At 37.5% G+C, this 19,095-nt stretch overlaps 6 protein-coding genes across 8 annotated transcripts; 2 read left to right on the plus strand and 4 right to left on the minus strand.

Annotated features, from left to right (window-relative positions):
- LOC104708489 (B3 domain-containing protein At5g06250-like) lies at window positions 1,714–4,055 on the plus strand. 2 transcript variants are annotated; one of them, XM_010425070.2, is made up of 3 exons: window positions 1,714–2,420; window positions 2,930–3,153; window positions 3,768–4,055. In XM_010425070.2, exons 1-3 carry the CDS (start codon window positions 1,796–1,798, stop codon window positions 3,792–3,794), a joined length of 876 nt encoding a protein of 291 aa, XP_010423372.1. In that variant the 5' UTR covers window positions 1,714–1,795; the 3' UTR covers window positions 3,795–4,055. The 2 variants fall into 2 exon arrangements, with proteins under 2 accessions (XP_010423372.1, XP_010423373.1); XM_010425071.2 differs by having other exon boundaries at window positions 2,930–3,122.
- On the minus strand, window positions 6,241–7,500 carry LOC104708490. The gene is made up of 3 exons (XM_010425072.2): window positions 7,266–7,500; window positions 6,786–6,939; window positions 6,241–6,578 (listed from the first exon to the last, which is right to left on the minus strand). The coding sequence occupies exons 1-3, from the start codon at window positions 7,401–7,403 to the stop codon at window positions 6,376–6,378; spliced, it is 495 nt and encodes a 164-aa protein (XP_010423374.1). The 5' UTR covers window positions 7,404–7,500; the 3' UTR covers window positions 6,241–6,375.
- Window positions 8,516–10,519, plus strand: LOC104708492 (protein trichome birefringence-like 9). The gene is made up of 5 exons (XM_010425076.2): window positions 8,516–8,939; window positions 9,239–9,628; window positions 9,708–9,866; window positions 9,958–10,296; window positions 10,417–10,519. The coding sequence occupies exons 1-4, from the start codon at window positions 8,575–8,577 to the stop codon at window positions 10,283–10,285; spliced, it is 1,242 nt and encodes a 413-aa protein (XP_010423378.1). The 5' UTR covers window positions 8,516–8,574; the 3' UTR covers window positions 10,286–10,296; window positions 10,417–10,519.
- On the minus strand, window positions 10,040–16,210 carry LOC104708491. Of its 2 annotated transcripts, none has more exons than XM_010425074.2 (18): window positions 15,966–16,210; window positions 15,275–15,737; window positions 15,063–15,154; window positions 14,652–14,816; window positions 14,153–14,549; window positions 13,673–13,791; window positions 13,520–13,592; window positions 13,214–13,440; window positions 13,082–13,126; window positions 12,823–12,898; window positions 12,502–12,693; window positions 12,225–12,328; window positions 12,044–12,107; window positions 11,691–11,840; window positions 11,125–11,238; window positions 10,807–10,977; window positions 10,529–10,588; window positions 10,040–10,449 (listed from the first exon to the last, which is right to left on the minus strand). In XM_010425074.2, the coding sequence occupies exons 1-18, from the start codon at window positions 16,004–16,006 to the stop codon at window positions 10,333–10,335; spliced, it is 2,670 nt and encodes an 889-aa protein (XP_010423376.1). In that variant the 5' UTR covers window positions 16,007–16,210; the 3' UTR covers window positions 10,040–10,332. The 2 variants fall into 2 exon arrangements, with proteins under 2 accessions (XP_010423376.1, XP_010423375.1); XM_010425073.2 differs by having other exon boundaries at window positions 12,044–12,110.
- Window positions 16,428–17,627, minus strand: LOC104708496 (glycine-rich RNA-binding protein 5, mitochondrial-like). Its single transcript, XM_010425078.2, has 4 exons — window positions 17,481–17,627; window positions 17,011–17,079; window positions 16,821–16,927; window positions 16,428–16,722 (listed from the first exon to the last, which is right to left on the minus strand). The coding sequence occupies exons 1-4, from the start codon at window positions 17,596–17,598 to the stop codon at window positions 16,567–16,569; spliced, it is 450 nt and encodes a 149-aa protein (XP_010423380.2). The 5' UTR covers window positions 17,599–17,627; the 3' UTR covers window positions 16,428–16,566.
- Window positions 17,776–19,019, minus strand: LOC104708495 (casparian strip membrane protein 4). The gene is made up of 3 exons (XM_010425077.2): window positions 18,495–19,019; window positions 18,282–18,405; window positions 17,776–18,193 (listed from the first exon to the last, which is right to left on the minus strand). Exons 1-3 carry the CDS (start codon window positions 18,761–18,763, stop codon window positions 17,978–17,980), a joined length of 609 nt encoding a protein of 202 aa, XP_010423379.1. The 5' UTR covers window positions 18,764–19,019; the 3' UTR covers window positions 17,776–17,977.

The raw sequence follows: 19,095 nt of genomic DNA on the forward strand, positions 1-19,095 counted from the left end.
ATGTTGGCCCTGGGAAGGGGGTTAGGTTAGATAGATGGTACAAATTTATGTAGTAGGAACACAGGATAAAAATAAAAAATAATAATTAAATCACTATCTAAAGCAGAAAATAGTTTTTTTTTTCTTTCTTTCTCATAAGAGCTCAAAATCAAACATGCTCGTCCTAATTCAGTAGTTTTTATAATATTTCCAGCAGCTACACTGGCACACTGCTAGTGTTTACCTCCTACCTATTAGACCTCCCAATTGTTTGTCATCTTTTATTTCCTTAAAATAGACCCAATACACAAATGCAGTAGTACACATATATGTCGTCGACGCTAAGAAGAAAAATAACTATTTTGTAATATATTACCATCACCAAAGATTTTGTAGAACTTGTGTTGCAAAAAAAATCTTGTACCTTGAATCCATGACGTAATTTACAGTATTTTACCTTAGACAGTAAAGGTCTTCAACAAAAATGTCGAGGGTAATTTTAACAACAAAAATAAAAATGTCGAGTATGTGTGAAAGTAAAGAAAACGTCTACTACTATTATACCTTCTTTTACTGTGTCATTAAGATTAATCTATTCTTGTTGAAAAAGATAAAGTAAAAAATGTATATATTCTTTATCAGTTGGCAAGTATTGGATTATTATATATCCTTTATATTTGTTTTTAATGTAAATTTTATAACAATATTCGTTAATACTAAAAATGATGCTGCAATAAAATGTATGCTAATGCCAAACTTTGATTGTGATCGTCAACCCCAAAATAGATATAACTTTACTTACCAATGAAAAGGCTTTTTAAGAACCTGAAACTAACACTGATGACGGATGCTAACGATAGTGCATCGAACATCGAACACGGCCTAACAATACGTATCATTTATCACAGTTGACTGTGAATTACGTCTAACTTTTTACGAATAAAACGTGTATATATATGCTGTCTATTAATTGGGTCGAAATTACAAGGACCATATCTTTGTTTTTCTTCTTTTGGTAACATTTCGAGAGGCACGCAAAGAACATAATTTTCTTTCAGGATGCTACTAAGAAATGACATCAAAAAAAAAATTGAACTCCCAATAATTGCATTTTCTTTTCAAAATGGTCAGATCCTTCTAGCTCTAAATAGGTTGATTCTTTGGGTTTTCGTGTAGCCTAACTTTTACTTTTAAATAAATATTTTGGTTCTTCTTTCTTGTCTAGAATTTCCTCCTAATCACCAATCTCACCTGAGATTGAGAATATAACCTTTCATAACTCCTAAGAAAATTATACATAAGAGATTGTCAATTAACATATCTCTAGCTACGTACCTATTATAAACCTTTATATAAAACTGAAGTATCATACTTCAAGTCGTGGAATCCAATGTATTCAAGAACATTCACTGAACATACATATTACATAAAAATATTATGTGGACAAATAGAATAAAAAAAAGGAAATAGTAAATCCATATAAGAATACGGACTGCAAGAAGTAGCAAGAAAGTAATAATGATGGAAAAAGATAAAACATCACGCAAAACCTTAAAAGAAAGAAAAGTCTTCTGGTTGTCGTGTGTTGCTCTCTCCTCAAATAGTTTTTTGCCAATGTTTTCACGTCAGTTTTTTTTTTTAACCCTCAAAAAAACACCCAATTGTCTTTGTTTTTCATCTCTCTCCTTCGTATCATACTATATTAGTACTACGAGTACCCACCTCTCTCTTTCACCTAACCATCTATCTCTCTCTCTCTATACCACTCTCTATTCTCTATACTCTCTATCTCTTTCGCTTTCTATCTCCTAGAAAAATGTCAGTCAACCATTACTCCACAGACCACCACCACACTCTCTTGTGGCAGCAACAGCAGCAGCAGCAACAACACCGCCACACCACCGACACATCGGAGGCAACTACCACCGCCACATGGCTCAACGATGACCTAAAGGAGTCACTCTTTGAGAAGTCTCTCACACCAAGCGACGTCGGCAAACTCAACCGCCTCGTCATACCAAAACAGCACGCGGAGAAATACTTCCCTCTCAATGCCGTCGTCGTCTCCTCTGGTGCTTCTGACACTTCATCATCGTCGGAGAAAGGGATGCTTCTAAGCTTCGAAGACGAGACGGGTAAGTCCTGGAGGTTCAGATACTCATACTGGAACAGCAGTCAGAGCTACGTCTTGACTAAAGGATGGAGCAGATTCGTCAAAGACAAACAGCTCGATCCAGGCGACGTCGTTTTCTTCCAACGACACCGTTCTGATATACGGAGACTCTTCATTGGCTGGCGGAGACGTGGTCAAGGCTCCTCCTCCTCCTCCGCTGCAGCTACTAACTCCGCCACTTCTATGGTAGCTCCTTCTTATCGTCAAATCCACCATGCCTCTACTAATTACTCTAATCCTCCTTCTCACTCAGAGTATTCCCACTACGGTATCTATTTTTTTTTTTTACCATTTTACCTTTCTCTTTTTTTATAAAGTAAATTAGTTTTTCATTTTATTTTGCTTATGATAATCATGTTCAAGAGTATCAACTATAATGCTGTCGGGAGGATTAAAACATTACACCAAAATATAGATTTTTTTCTTTCTTTCTTGATAGCTAATAATGTATGTTAATGATATTTTAGTATTAACAACTACCTGAGATAAGTGCAACATTCTAGTAAGTACTAGTATTATACAGCTATTAATTAAATTTTGTTTTTTCTCTTTAAAACTACTACTACTCCATATAAAAAAGAAAGACCTCGATCGATTACTTTGATTTCTCCAAGCTGTAACTGATAGTATAATATAGCTAGCTATACACGCGTATGTAAGAGCGCGTGAGTAAGACCGTCCAATCCCCTGGGACAAACGTGCTTTTTGTTCAGTTGTGTACTTTTTTTGTTTTGATCCGATTAATTTAAAAGAAGCGCACGTGTCGGTGATTTACAGGAGCCACCTTAGCAACAGCGGCGGAGGAGACTCACTCCACACCTTCGTCTTCAGCCGTCGCCGGAGGGAGCTCAAGGACGTTGAGGCTTTTCGGGGTGAATTTGGAGTGTCAAATGGATGAGAACGACGGAGATGATTCCGTTGTAGCCGCCGCCGCAGTTGAATCACCCGAAGGTTACTACGGCCAAAACATGTATTACTATTACTCTCATCCTCATAACATGGTAATTTTAACTATATTTTTTTACCCTATAACATGATTCAGCATTCTTAGGTACATTAACATTACATCATCATGAACTATACTATAGTATTATTATTATTATGATAATATAAAAACAGATGGATGACGCTGTTTCTCGAGACGAGACAGATGAAAATATAATTAAATATACGAGATTGATTAGGAGAGATTAATATTAATACTATAATGAAAGAGGAATCAGGAATCTCTTAAGAGAGACTAGAGCTTTTTTTTAAGCAGTGGCACATGGCCACTTTTGTTTAAGTGACTTTAACCCTCCTGCTTTTGATTTGTCTGAGAGCCCCACTTTCATTTAGTACTGTATTTATTTACAATATAGTTTAGTTTTAATCTAATTATAAAGTAAAGTATATACTATATGTTAGTCTCCATAATCACTGTTGCTTTTTTATTTTATTTTACTGGCGCCGCAATGTTTTTCTAACCATGAACATGAATAAGGAAATGTGTACGAAATTGATGTTTTGTATAATACCTACAAGATTTGAGTATGATTGTGGATGTTACATTACAGACTAGTAGTGTGACATGTGTGTTATTACGAAATAATAATAATGAGAATAAATAAAACAGAATATAGCTTTCACGGGGGAGCGATGAAGAAGGAGCTGAGAGAGATAGACAAAGACGAGGATAAGAGAGATCCAAAGAAGTGACAACAACATTTTCGGAATCGACTAAAAAGGTTTTTTTTTTTTTTTTTTTTTTTTTTTCTATGGGACCAGACTTTGTAGCCACACAGGCCAAATTTTCTGGAAAAAAAAAAAAGTTGTATGCAAATTTTAATAAATATCTCAATTAGCTTCCGTACTGTATGTAACTAATTTGGAAAAGGAAAAAAAATGCTGAATTTGAGGACAACGTCTTTTTTTTTTTTCCTATATGTCCAAAAAAGTCAGAGAAGTAGAGCAAATATCTTCTCCCATTGATGATGATGATGTATTCACATATACAATGCATATGTGTAGTTGTACTTGTGAAGTCATGATGATCTTTTTTTTATAAAAAAAATTGTTTTGGTGAAAGATGAGATTGGAAATTGTTGAGATTATTTATAGAAACAAAAAGTAGGGCCAATCAAATGATGTTTATTGTTGTGGAGTTTACTATATAGTCATCCTTTTTACCCTTTTTTACTACACAAGTTTTTTGATAGTTTCATTTTTTTATTTAATTGGTGGAACAATAATGGCTATTGTAAAACTAGTGCAGTTTTGGGAGAGAAACCAAAAATGTAAGGCATAGTTCAATTCAAATCAGATCAATCAAGTCACCTGCTGCACGTATATAATATATTGTAATTTTATCTCTTGAAAGACTGGAAGTCTACAAATTTTGACAAACAAATAAAAAGAGAGAGATAAAAAAAAAAAGACTTTAGAAGAAGAGTCCTACATGAACCTGTTTTTTCTTATTTTCATGTACTAAGGTCAGATGAACAGTGAATCATCTGTTGAAAGCGATTGTCTGTTCATGTACTGCTTCTTTTAGTGCTCTATCAACATTTTTATCTCTCATTTAAAAGAAAAAAAAGAATCAATCATTGGATCAGTTATCCATCCATGTGCTTCCAAAAAGAGATTTGTGTTTATGATCCCATGATCTAACAGATACATTGTTTCTTCATCATTTTATATATCTCTCTTTGAAAATCCTGTTAACATCTCTTTTACAGCCATAATCTCATGGTTTTGCACCAGCTTTTCTGATATACTACTGCAATAAATCCACTTACAGCCTTAAAACCAACCTAAAACCAAGGAATTGTTCGAGAGAATCCTCAACTCTTGAGTACCATCTTTACTCAAAGGCTTACTCCATGCTCAAAAAGCCTGCTAATTTCTCTACTTACTCTAATTGTCGACTCTAGCTAACTTTCTATCAACACATAGGCTTAACTCTTTTATGTTACACATTCCTCTCCCTCTATAGAAAAGTTCTAGTCCCAAGCCTGCTTTAAGTTAGGAGAATCCATTGCTCAGAAACTGTTGGTAGTGAGACGGCTATAGCTTGGTTATGACTTATGAGTCATAGAAAGGCAAATTTTCATTCTACAATCATTTAAGTGGATGCTTTGTCAAAAAGAAGCTGTCGAAACTATCTGTGTAAGGCACCAAAGTAGTAAAGCTATATCTTGATTGGACAGAAAGTTTGCATAACAGAGATGGAAACAATACAACCTTATCATGACCAGTCACTACCTACAAATGTTCGGGTTGTATGTGCACATGTTCCAGTTTTGAGTGCAGTAGCAAGTGCTAATCTTTTTAAGGCAGGCGCATTTTTTTGACTTGACAGGATAGGCTGATAATCAACAGGTAATGCAAAATGCGTTTTTTAAGCTACTTTTGTTTCGATCTTACTTAGCCACAGGTGAAATTTCTAAGGGCCCATGAAGATTCAGAAAAGATACTTACTTGTTGACTTGAAGCTAATTGATCTCCGCTCAATGGTTTAGTGGCTCTGCAAGTGGGAGAGGGACCCTCAGCCATGTGCCATTATCACTAGTTTTTGAAGCTTTTGGCTATAGTAAAGATGCTCAGTGGCCTCTTCCTGCATTAAGGGTTTGTCCTGCAATAAAGTCTTGATCATAACAAGACTTAAAAGTACAGTTCTGAATCGACTGATCAGCTTTCCCCCTGAAATATATCTGATATCTATGCTTTTTTAACAACTTCTAGGGGCCAGCCAACTTTTTCTGCAACAGCATTATGGAAGACTGTTACAGATAGCATATATTAAAAATCCATTAACAATGCTTTTACAAGGGTGTGGAGAAAATACCAAACAAAATTGAAAGTCTTTCCTCGGGAAAAAAAACAGGAGACATCTATAACACAGAGTTGCTTACTATTGTTTCAGCAGGTTCAAACACTCATCACCCTACAGTGAGCTAGGTTGTGCTCAGTAAAAGTCGTGGGGGGAATGAGTTCTGAATAAGCGCTGTAAAGGGGATCAAACCCATCACATACAGTTTATCACAAAACTTTTTGGAACTTAAAATCTATGAAGAACATGTGTCGATGTTTTTGTTTTCTAGAAGCTGCTTCAAAAATAGGCTACATTGTGCATTAAAGACTATGTAGTTGATAGAAATCATTGGATTGTTGTGGTACACCATCAAAGATCTAGCTACATACATACTCGCATTCACATAAATAAATCCTGCTTTTGGAGCTAACTAAAGGTCAGGTGGTTTTTTAGACTTGTCAGCTTCATCTGCAGGGGCTTCAGACTCTGCTTTATTCTGCATAACTTGCTGCAAACCCTCATGGTAACCTTTTACAAAGCTTGAAAGAGCATCTTTATAATGAGAAGCTCGTGTCATGTACAGGCGATGTAAAGCAGGCCTTAGAGTCTCCATCCCACCTCTTGCAGCCACCGCTGTATAAAAGTCAATAAGCGAATAGTAAAATTTTAGTTGGGAAAAAGACTTCTCAATATCAATAACAAAACTCTTGTGACACATGAGGATAAGTATTCCACTTCTCAAGCCAGATTACAATTTGGAATGACCGCCATAACCAACTTCGATCATTTTATATTGGATATAAGACAGAGACAATGAAGGTAGGCATTATAGGTTCTTACCAAGATCTTCCAAAACAGAGGGCTCATTCTCAGTCTCCTTGACTTGTTTTTTAGGTTCAGCGTCTCCTTGCTTCTTGTAATCATTTGGACGAAGTTCAGGACCTATATCTCGCACCCAGCTTGCAGCATAAAGCCTTGAAGCTTCCTTCAACACCTAATAACAAACATAAATAGTGGGTTTAGGATTAGAGATTAATTTCAAAAAGCTCTAACTATTCATACTGGAATCAAAGAGCTCTTCTACCCATGACACACGCACACTAATCAAACGATCTTATAATAAGAAAGGACGAACCTTTTTGCTCAAAATCAAGAAAAATCTCAAATTTGTTTCCACAATATACACAATGAAATTAAAACTCTGCTGACTCAAGGATCTAATCGAAGGATTCGTTCACTCTAAATCAGAGATATAAACCACAATGAGCTCGAAGAAGGAAATTTCAAAGGAAAAAAGAGCCAAGAGTGAAGGAAGCTCACTAGAAATCGCTCGTGCCAAGTCAATTTGCGGCGTTTAATGACGTGAGGAGGATCGGGGAGTGATGAAGGTAAGACAATTTCTTTGAGATCGTAACGCATGTAATCAGAGACCTTACGGTACACAACCTTCAACTTCATCTTTCACTTTCTTTCTTTTTTCCTCCCGGAGAAGAGAGACAGTCGCCGATCGCAGCTCAACGACTCACTAGCTTCTACTCAGTTTCTTGAGTTAACCTTTACCGGTTTCTCTATTCCAGACGGGCATATCCGGTTTACTCTGGTCATAATTAATTTTATTCTCGGTTTATCAATCATAATTTAGGCAAAAACCAACCGATTGCCCGGTTCAGTAATTTTACAAAACTTGGAGGAACACAACAATACAGAGATCGTAACATCAAAAGAACCCAAGAAGTTCCAAATTGAACCCTACCATTTTTTTAAAACATTATTATCATCTGCGAATTGGATAAGATTTACTTTCAAAGAGCATTAGTTTTGAATATGATAGTATATATTTTGGTCAAATCATTGCCTCTACCAAATGAATGAGTACCAAACTATATAATTAGTATATTTGTAGCCCATTATTATGATTCCATAATGAAATGTAAACAAAATTAATGAAGGTGTAGCTAGGAGCTTGATCACACGTTTACAACACGTTCGACAAACAAACAAACAAATTCATAAAACTGACACGGACACCGATAGCCACAAAAACACGCTCATTTTCTAACCTGTGCTCCAGTATTGTTTATGTTCTCTCATCCGTAATTTATATTACAATTTCACAAATTGATTTGTAAAAGTGCCAAATTGATTTATTAATTTATATTGCAACGATGGTTGAGAAACGTTGTTGGACATGCCCTAAGACAACGTAATTTGTTTTCTGCTTCTCTCTTTCTTGATATTGTGGAAAGTCCTTTTTCCTTGTCAACGTAGATAACCTATTTTTAAAAAAACATTACCATCTATGATCTATCTGATGGTAAATTGGTAATAATAATAATTTGTGAACATTAGTTAGACGTGACGTCGTCGTTAATCACAATCCGGAAGATGTGAAGTCGAACGTGGGGTCAAGGAAGCTTCCACCATGATATTGATGTACATAATTACATACTAATTAATTAAGTAATTCTTTTGGCTTTATTCGTTTCCCAATTTGATATGTTTTATAGTATAACTTAAGAAACACTAAATAACGAATATATATTAGTCATAGCCTTAGTTTGACGTCTCTCTCGTTTACAGAAAAAGAAAAAGACTTGTTCAAAGAGAGAAAGAAGAGATCACACACAACATGGATCATCATCAACTCTTCTCTCTCTGCTCATTTCCGTACCTCTTCAAGATCAAGAAACATCTTTACGTCAGCCTCTTTCTACTGACTCTCCTCATATTCTCGAGCTTCATCGTCGACGTCTTGCCCTCTCTTCGTTTCGGTTTGTTGTCGTCGTTTTCGTTGTCTCAAACACTGACAAAGGAGTGCGATTACTCTAATGGAAGATGGGTTCGTCGAACAACTTCGTCATCATCTGTTAATGGATTACTGTATGGAGAAGAGTGTCGCTTTCTTGATTCTGGTTTTCGTTGTCGCAAGAATGGAAGAAAAGATTCTGGTTACCTCCGGTGGCGATGGCAACCACACGGCTGCGATCTTCCAAGGTAATACATTGCGTCACGTCATCACTGTATAGTCTACTTTTTCTTATAAACTCGAATATGTATTTCTTGCTTAGACCTTAAGTTATATTGATTCCATTGCAAATTAAAGGCGTTGGAGTTGCAACTTAATTAAACACTAGAGATTAGGGTTTGATTCACGTTCTTTAACAAAAAGAAAGTTTTTTTTTTGTTGGCTTGATTTCTTGTAGTAGGGTCAAAGGGATTCATCATAAAAGACTTGAAACCTTGTTTTAGTATCTGTGACTAACTAAATGATCACTGTTTTTTTGAATGATTAGATTTAACGCAAGTGACTTTCTGGAGAGGAGTAGGAATGGGAGGATAGTGTTCGTCGGAGATTCCATCGGAAGAAACCAGTGGGAGTCTCTAATGTGCATGTTCTCACAAGCAATACCTAATAAATCTGAAATCTACGAAGAACATGGGAACCCCATCACTAAACACAAGGGCTTCCTCTCGATGCGATTCCCTCAGCAAAACCTCACTGTTGAGTATCACAGAACACCTTTTCTTGTCGTGATTGGTCGGCCACCGGATAAATCACCGAAAGAGATAAAAACCACAGTGAGAGTAGACGAATTCAACTGGCAATCAAAAAGATGGGTCGGGTCAGATGTTCTGGTTTTCAACACAGGGCACTGGTGGAACGAAGAGAAAACTGTGTTGACGTATGAGAAATACCGCTGCTTATATGATCACAATTCGACATTTCTCCTCCTTAACCGGGGTTGTTTCTTTTGTGTGCAGAGGATGCTATTTTGAGGAGGGAAGGAAAGTGAACAAGACAATGGGAGTAATGGAGGCATTTGGGAAGTCTTTGAAGACATGGAAGTCATGGGTCTTAAAGAGACTTGATCCACACAAGAGTCATGTCTTCTTCAGAAGTTACTCTCCTGTGCACTATAGGTCAGGATTTATAATCAGAACGACAAAAGTTGTTATGTTATGGTATTTAGAGACCAGGGTTTTAAAAGTAAAGAATCCATGGTGGTTGCAGAAATGGGACATGGAACTTGGGTGGTCTATGTGATGCAGAGATGGAACCCGAGACTGATAAAAGAAAGATGGAACCTGATGCGAGCCACAACGAATATATCTATAAAGTAATTGAAGAAATGAGATATCGACATATTAAGGTTAAATTTCTGAACATTACATATCTGACAGAGTTCAGGAAAGATGGTCATCCTTCTCGGTATCGAGAGCAAGGCACTCCTGTTGATGCTCCTCAAGACTGCAGCCACTGGTGCCTACCCGGTGTTCCTGACACATGGAATGAGATTCTCTATGCACAACTCTTGTCAATGAACTATAGAACAAAGTGAACTTTTTTGAGGTATAAAGTGTTTTTTGTTTTTTTCTCTTTATCTAGTCATAATTCTGTTTCATCGATGCCTTCTTCAGGCTCTGTTTCATTTGTTTGCATTTGCTTGACCTTCTCAAGCTGTCTCAACAGGTTCAACCTCTCAGCTCCGTAGGTCGAAGGTATCTGAACAAAAACATATATTTATCAACTCGATCGAATATATGGAAGAAATGTACAGAAGCAGATACACAAAAAACATTACCAAGCCTGGCACATATCTCTGAATTGCTGCAAGCATAGCTGCGTGACCAACTGCTGTGACCTGTGAGACATAAGCATAAACATTAGATTAGTTCATAGACTCAGACATATTGTAAACTGTTAGTGGTAAATGTAATTGATTGGTATTACGGGACTTCGCACCAAAAGCAACCATCAATATAGATCAGTATAAAGTTGTAGTGAACAGAAACGATTTACGAGGATGAACAACCAATGGGAACGGTATTGGGAAAATGGATAAGGTTGGTTTTTACTTACAGGAAGAAGCATAAGAACACCAATGGGAACAACTGATGCTAAGTCAGTCATGGTTCTGCGTAGGGCTTTCTTTTCTTTCTCTGTTAATTCATCTCCTACCACAGACCTCCTAAGGAGTTCCATAGCAGCAGCTGAATCAAACGCAAGAAGCTGAGTACCTTGCCATACGTCCTGTCAGAATATCCGGGTAAAGTGCAGTGTTAGTAACTAAGTCACGAAGTAGGGAAATAGTGAAGCAACAAGGCTGATCAGAAAATGCTAATTTGCTCAAGGAAACCGAAGATACATATAGCATGAGGCTTCGAATGACATTCATACCGTACTGGTTTCTTTAATTTGGTCAAGAGTTTTCTCAATGACGTTTTCTTTCTTTGAGCTCTGTACCAATTGCACACCTTTCATACTACTACGAGGATCTTCAGAGGTTCTTCCCTGCAGAACATAGAGATGAGAGCTTGTACTCGTGAACCATAGCAGAGATAACAATATTTAAACTAACGTAGAGTAAGTTGATCATCTGAGACATAAACGCAAATAACAATGTGTTAAGAGTTGATCGTCTGCTACCATGTTGAAAACTAAACCCATCAAAGAAAGAACAGAGCACAAAAATCATTGCACTAATTTGTCCATGAACTTGGTAACAAACTAACAATATGACTGAAATAGGGAAAAAGGAGTGAAAAAAACACCGTTTTAAAGATAGGATCAGTTTAGATCTCACAAGACTATGGGCAATCTCCGGGTAAAAATCGAGTAAATACTGAAAACTGACACTTTAAAATATTTACTATGTGTAAAAACAAATCAAACGTCTTGCAGCAGCGTCTGACTACTACTCCACTATGTTCGAAAAACCTATCTTGCAGCAAATAGTTACTAACCTCTTCGTTTACCGACTCATCTGTACTTCCTTGGACACGCTTCTCTAGCTCTATCAGTTCACTCCGTAGAAGTTCGAACCGATAGATCTCATCGGGTTTGGAATCCACACTATTTACATTTTCTTTGGATTTCTCAAAATATTCATCTGCCTGCATATTGTAAAAAAATATTGAAACCTCTCACCATACTACAAATTGAAAATGGTTGAATTAAACATAGCATCTCTTCACTGAGTGAAACCAATTATGAATACATAGTAACTAACTGACAAACGCAGAGTGCTAAGCAGAAATATCCCCAATACTAAGATCAGAGACATGCTTACAAACACATATGATAAAATGAAGCATACCGATGACTCGGGGCTAGGCTTATTTCTTGGATTGCGCACAAAGAACCCCCAGAATCCACGATCCCTACTAATGCGCAAAACAATACATAAAATTCCACAGTCAGAGGAAAACAAAGAGGAACCTACGTTTATACCTCAAAAACACCGAAGGAATTATTAACTAACAGAACAAACAATATACCTTGTGTCTTGATCTACAGAATTTATTGAATTTTTTGAGTCTTTTCCTTTTGGATATTGGCTTTGTTCCTCCGAGTACTCCTGAGAGTCACTATCACCACCATCCTGTATGAACCATATGAGATTTTAGTCTTCCACAGACGTTTAACAAAACCAAATGCATTGATTCTCATATTATAAGCACCCATTGAGGATGGTGTGCTGTGGACAGTACCAAACTAAAGCGTCAGTACGAAAATATCAGCATCAAAGGAAAAACTGTAATAACAACTGAAAACCTCTTGCAGGGAAGCTGCTTTGGCTCTGAAAGACGCCTCTAAAAATTCAGCCTCTTTCTTAAGCTTCCTTATTTTTTCTAGGTCAGAGCATGCGGCTTTTATTTGTTCCTTTCCAGAAGATGAACTTGATGCATGCAACTTCTGTAGCAAGCTCTCCAGTCTCACGAGAGCTTCATCTACACTCTCTAGAGCCTGATAAATAAATATTGTTAGTATCTATAGAACATCTGATAGTCAACGGAATTCTTAGCCCAAAAACTGGATTCAAACAATATCAAGAAAAGTGAAGTGGTTTTCACGACTAATTCATAGAATACAAACCTTATCAAATGAGTTTGAATCTCTATCAGTTGGCGATGCACTCATGTCAATAAAGCCCGCTTCTGTTACCGCCAAACTGGATCACACATTAACCAATCGCACACAGCTAAATTACTTGATCGTCAATTAAAAAGGTTTGCTATGCTCTATAACAAAGGATGCAAAAATGTTAAGTGCACAGAGATGGATATGTAGGGTATTCCTCGGATGGATACATGAAGCTTCTTCCTACACAATTTACCACTCTTCATTATCCTACCTTGATATTCCCAGTTCTTCCTTGCACTGGATTAACTTGTTGTGCCTGAAAATTTGAGAATGAAAATCAATATAATCACCAGCTACTTCTTTGGTTTATCCAATTTATAATTACAAACATGTTAATTGATACCCCTTGGATAAGAATTTAGCTGCCTTGACATTAGAAGGATTCTCAGGCCATTTGCTGTACTTTATAAAGCTCTGTAGCCAATAAGAGCAAACATTCAATATCTGAGGAAGAGCATCATAGTTAGGTGGCCCTTGTGGTCTGCTTTTATGCCCATGTGATTGTTCGGCTGGCTGGGAGTCCTTTCTGGTTGGATAGAAGGGAATCCAATCTAGTTCTTCACAGACAACCTACGCTATAAAGTTCCATGATAAGATTTCAAAATGGTTAAAAGAAACTGTCACTAGTAATGGTATGACTTATGTCTACCTCTACATACAACTGATAAGAACTGATGGCTGAAAGCTGAGGATATTGTAGGAGACTTCCTCCAATGAAGTGCCTGAAAAGAAGATAGCGAGTTTAAGTGATAGGTGTATCAAAAGAGTATGGCAAGCAAACAGAAGAAACTCAATGAGTCACCTAACAAGGTCTTCCACAGGATTGACCAGCGAATTAAAACCATTTGCAGCTAAAAAAGACTGGGTGCTCCTGCCTAAGGCAATGAAGAATCCAAAAATAGCTAAATCTCTTTCCAAGACCTGCAAGGCATAACCAACAGGTCCAGATTAACTCGTAAGATATTTAAAAGCAACTGTACAACCATATTCAACAATCAACATTCTACGAGTTATAAAATTAAAGGAAAAAAAAGTCAGATTTCTGTTTTGGTAAGTGCCACTTTTTTGAAGATCCTAGATAGTAGATTGTGCACTTAAGTTTGCAAACTGTTTCAGCTGTACAGCAAATGATATTCCAATAAATTCAACATGGAATTGGCTGTCCCAAATGAACCATTGCACATAATTCCTAAATCTTCTCAAATACTAAAACAAGCTCACATCCATACTACAGAGACTCTAAAAGCTGCTCAGATATAATTTTCTGCATTCTATTCATTACCTCGATACTTTCAGACGTTGTTAACCTTGCCCATATTTTCTCTCGATCAATAGCCCTCAGCAGTTGATTTTGTATAAGATCAACCCAGAAAACAACCTCGTCTGTACAGCAGTCACTTTTTACTCTGCATGCCGCTGCCCGAGTTCCAAAATGAACAAGAAACTCTCTGCGTAGACCGAGGCTTTTCACTGAATGATAGGCCTGAGGGAGTGGAACAAAGTCAACAAATTTGTCCATCAATCTCCCTGTAGTATCTGGAATCATAGAAAAGAAGGGCGGGCACGAAAGTTTTGTCGGGCCAAGTTTTGTGACTGCTGCGATGCAATTCAGCACAAGCATGAGAAGTGACACCTCAATCTCATTGCTTGCAGCTGAGGAGGACTTGCCTTTGACATAGCTGAAACAAACCATAGAGGATCGTCACTTTCCAAAAACCTCACAGGAAACGAGTGTTTTACAGAACGTACAAATATGAAGAAATTCAAAAGAAATGACATACACAAAGGTAGCAGAAACAAATCGTTGGTCCCCCTCAAAACAATTCACAAAAGATGTCACCACCGAAGGAACTTGCTCAGACCAAAACCACTCATTGGCTTCAGGATGACTAGATGATAGTTTATCCCGCATCATACTATCAAGAGGAGCAGCTTGGCGTGATAAACTGCATGATGTGATTATTTAAATTAAGAACTATGAAGCAGCAAAATAGGATTATAATTAGACAGCAGGTGAGTTATAGAAAACTTTCAAAGTTGATGAAAGGCAATAAATGTCAAATCAATACTCTGTTGCATTCTCTTTCCAAGACAAGAACCAAAAATTCTACTAGATTAAGAACAGCAAAAAGTTGACAATCCAGTAACGCAGCATGCCATAGTTCTTAGGCCTTAAGTTAGTCGTGTAGTACCTCCTTTGCACAAAGACATTAAGATCATCGTCTCTATTGTTTCCTCTAGATGAAACCTCATTTGCAGCTTGTAGTAAGCAATACACAGACGCCTGAGAATGACAAACAGAAGATGAAATTAGCCAAATGCGCAATGGGAAGAGAACTTTTTATTCTGGCCCTGGTTTAAAACGATGTTTCCTAATCATGGTAAACTAAAAGATGGTAGAGACCTGGTAAGAGAACGTCTTAACCCAAGCATTTTTATCGACTCCAAGCCAGGCAGCTGAAAACCAAGGCAATCTCGAAGAGGAAATCTTATCTTTAAGAGCCAGCTCAAAAGTTCTGGCAGCATCATGTAAAGACTGAATGAGTTCACCACAGGTGTATTCATCTTTCAACGATCCACTAAGTTTAGCCCTCATCTCCTCAACATCATCGCTTGATCTCGACTGTGAGTTCCCATTAACAGCCACACCGTCTTCAGCAGATGCAAGTAGAAACGGCCTCCGTGAACTCATCTTCTTGTTCCCAAACAATCTCCTATGAAGAATGAACTTCTTACTTTCAAGAACATCATAGGTCACAAACAGTCTGCTCCTTGGATTTCCCCGGTACAAACAATCAAATTGTATCACTCTTCTGCAGGATATAAAAGTTCCGATGGACATCCGAGATAGACAAGGGTTTGAAGAGCTACAAATAGGCAAAATAAAATAAAATCAAAAGAGTGTAATGGAGAAAGCTCAGCTCAATATCTCTTTATATTCCTCGACTTTGAAGTTTTGAACCAAGAAGCGACCTAATCAATCTCTACTACCACCAAGACTCGTATACACAACTACTAAACTTTAAAAAATTAGCTAGGGCGGAAAATAAAATCGAAGATTCCGGAGAAAAAATGTGAGAGGTAATTTGGTTTACCTTGAGGATACAAGACCCGGCCGATGTAGCTTAACTGCCATCTACCATGAAAGCTTACACACAAAATCAGCTTGGGTAATATCTCTATTCTACTAATTTTGGTTTGAGAAGAAGAAGAGAAAAAAAAAACGGAAAAAATCGCAGATGATGCTCTCCCAAGTCTGAGGGGGAGAGGGGAGGGAGAAGGAGATGATGACGTGGCAGGAGCAGGATCTTTATCCGGTAGACGTGGAGCTCTCACAGTTCACTCAAACGAACGGACTTCTCTATTTCCTATTTATATCCATTTGTTATTTCGTGCCACGTGTATGTACCTTCTCTGCTTCTCACCGTAAGATTATCATTCGACCTTCTTTTTGAGACTCCGGTAATCATAATTTTTACTTATGCTTTAATCCCACGCAATTATCTCTATCTACTGAATGAAATGGATTCAGAGTTGATCATAAAGAAGCAAGAGCGAGTATAAAAAGCTAATAATTGAATGATGAGCACAAAGCTAATACGGATTACTGAAGGATGCTTGCTCATCATATTACAAGTAGAATCCAAAAAACACTATAAATAAAAGATTAAGCATTATTAGTAGTATTCGGTTCTGTTAATCGCTTTTAGATGTTTCAGTTGTTGTAGCAGCTACTACTACTACAACTGGCTCGTCGGGCGGTCCTCTAGCTATTGGAAACCCACCACCACCACCACCAAGACTTTGCTTCGGCTTTGCGTAGTCCACAAATATCACACGGCCATGTAATTGCTGTGAAAGTTTAAAAAAAAAACTCTTTTTATTGTTACCAAGATGAATTAGTTTTAACAAGTGAAAAGCATTAAGAGATACAACATTATTATATTTACCTGTCCGTTAAACTCCATCATAGCTTTCTGAGCTTCATCTTCCGAAGCAAATGTCACAAAACCGAAACCTTTCGATCTATCAGAGACTCTATCCATAACTATTTGAGCTGTAGACAGAAGCAAAAACTCTCAGATAGATAAAGCGGATATAAGTATATGAATGCATATTGTGTTTAAGTATATATATTACCTTCAACAACTTGGCCATATTTTGAAAATTCCTCAGATAATCCTTGTTCAGTAGTGTAAAACGATAAACCTGTAAAACAGGGTTGTATATATAGTTCAGAGTTAAACACGTTATTGGAGATTGTCATTTCACAATCACTCACCAAGAAAGAGCCATTTCAAAATCTTCAGAAAAATATAATACATCAGGTCTAATACTCGATTTGCTACAAACTAGCGAGGCTTAAAACCAAAATGTGACCACAAAAAGCATATCACAGTTCACATGAACTAGTAACATAGCGTTAATTAAACATGGCTTTGAAGAACCATAATTAACTATTCATGAGGAGATATTGGTTACTGAACAATAGAGAGAGAGGCTTTTAAGACTTACAACATCAGTAGACACTTTGAGAAGGAATGGTTACTTAACCTACAAATCAATTTGATTTTGGATTAATCGAACCGGAACAGAAATATAAGAGTTACCTCCAACAAAGAGCTTCGAAGCTACTCCACGGCGTTGAGTGAAGAAACACGTGGCGGAGGAGTTAACTAAGCCAGCGGATTTCAGGTACCGGCCACCGATCCTTGCTAGAGCCGCCATTGAACTGATGCGCGAGAGGACTGTTGGAGTGTCCATGAAATAAAGCACGCTGTGGATCGGGAAATATGGGCCTGGCCCAGTCCATATTGGAGAAGGAATTGGGTTGCTAAATTTATTTCAATTATTTTTGTTTCGTTGATTTTAATTAGTGTGAGAATAAGTTGAAGAAGAGATACAACATAACGAACAAAAACAAGAAAAAGTGACAATTAACCTCCATTAATTTTCAATCTTTCCAAAGATTAATACAAAACACAATATTTAGACTCTCCAAGATCTCACACAAATACAAAATATAAGGTTCTTCGAATAAACATTTCACACAAATGCTAGTTAGCACGATTTTTCTTCTTTCGCTCGAAGAATCTCTATTGTGGAGCTAGGGTCGTTTAAGAGAGACGCCGGAGATGACGACAAGGATGGCTAAAAAGGTGACAGAGGCAAAGGCAGAGACGACAGCTCCGCTCGTTTTCTGACAGAAATCTCCAAACTGTTGGCAGATTGGAAGCCAGTTTGTGTTTGTATTCCCATTGTGTGCCAAATACACTATAGCCGCCGCTGCTGAAGCAGCCGCTGTGTCCAGAGCCAGAGCAGCCTGTACATATCAACACGAAAACAGAGAGTTATTGAATTTCTAGATTACTACTGCGTCAAGAGTTTGAAGAAGTGAGCAAGATGAGTACAGTGTCAAGAACAAGCAAAAGGAGTCTTGGAGCGACGGCTAGAGGACGAACAATCGTGACAACTGAGAAGGGAAGAGATAGGACAAGGTAAGCTGCGACTATTGCAATGGCAATCACAAAGAATCTGAACAGAGAGAGAACTGGAAGTTAGATAACTTAGTAAACAAGGGTCACGAGATGAAAGAAGAAAAAGAAAACAGTATGTTATCATACTGGAAAGTTGGAAGATCATCGTAGCTAGCTTCAAACTGTAAAAACTGAGTGAAGAAAGGGAGAGTCTCATCACTAGTCCCCATTGTGGCAGCAGCAGCTAAGGCAGCTACAATGGCAGCTAAACGGAGAAGGAAATCGAAAATTGAGAGACCTCTCTTGTAACCTCCTGAACCAGTGTGGTCTCTGGCTAAACCGAGGAGAGGAGCTTTGCCTTTGATGGCTGAGCTCGACTCTGCTGGGACATCAACGGCTATCGAGTCACTCTTCATTTTTTTCCTTCTCTTTTGACTTTTGAAAACTCTTCTTCAAGGATTTGTTTTGGGAGGGAATGGTACTGGATGCTCTTGCTGTTGTGTAAGTGATGGAATTCGGAGTTGGGTTTTTATAGGGTTTAGGTTTTGGTGGTGGACTTTGTTAATAGTATCAAACTATCAGTGGAGTAGAGAAAGAGTAGTTGTTGTTTTGCTTATCCCCAAGATGTGGAGTTGGCAACAAAATTATACAAGTCAACAAGTAATTAAAATAATAAAAATAATTGGATCAGCAGATCATATATGCCTAAGTCAAGACTCTTATCAGTTGGTGGTGCACCCATCTCCTC

This window comes from Camelina sativa, chromosome 8, assembly GCF_000633955.1.
Source record: "Camelina sativa cultivar DH55 chromosome 8, Cs, whole genome shotgun sequence".
Lineage (NCBI taxonomy): Eukaryota > Viridiplantae > Streptophyta > Magnoliopsida > Brassicales > Brassicaceae > Camelina > Camelina sativa.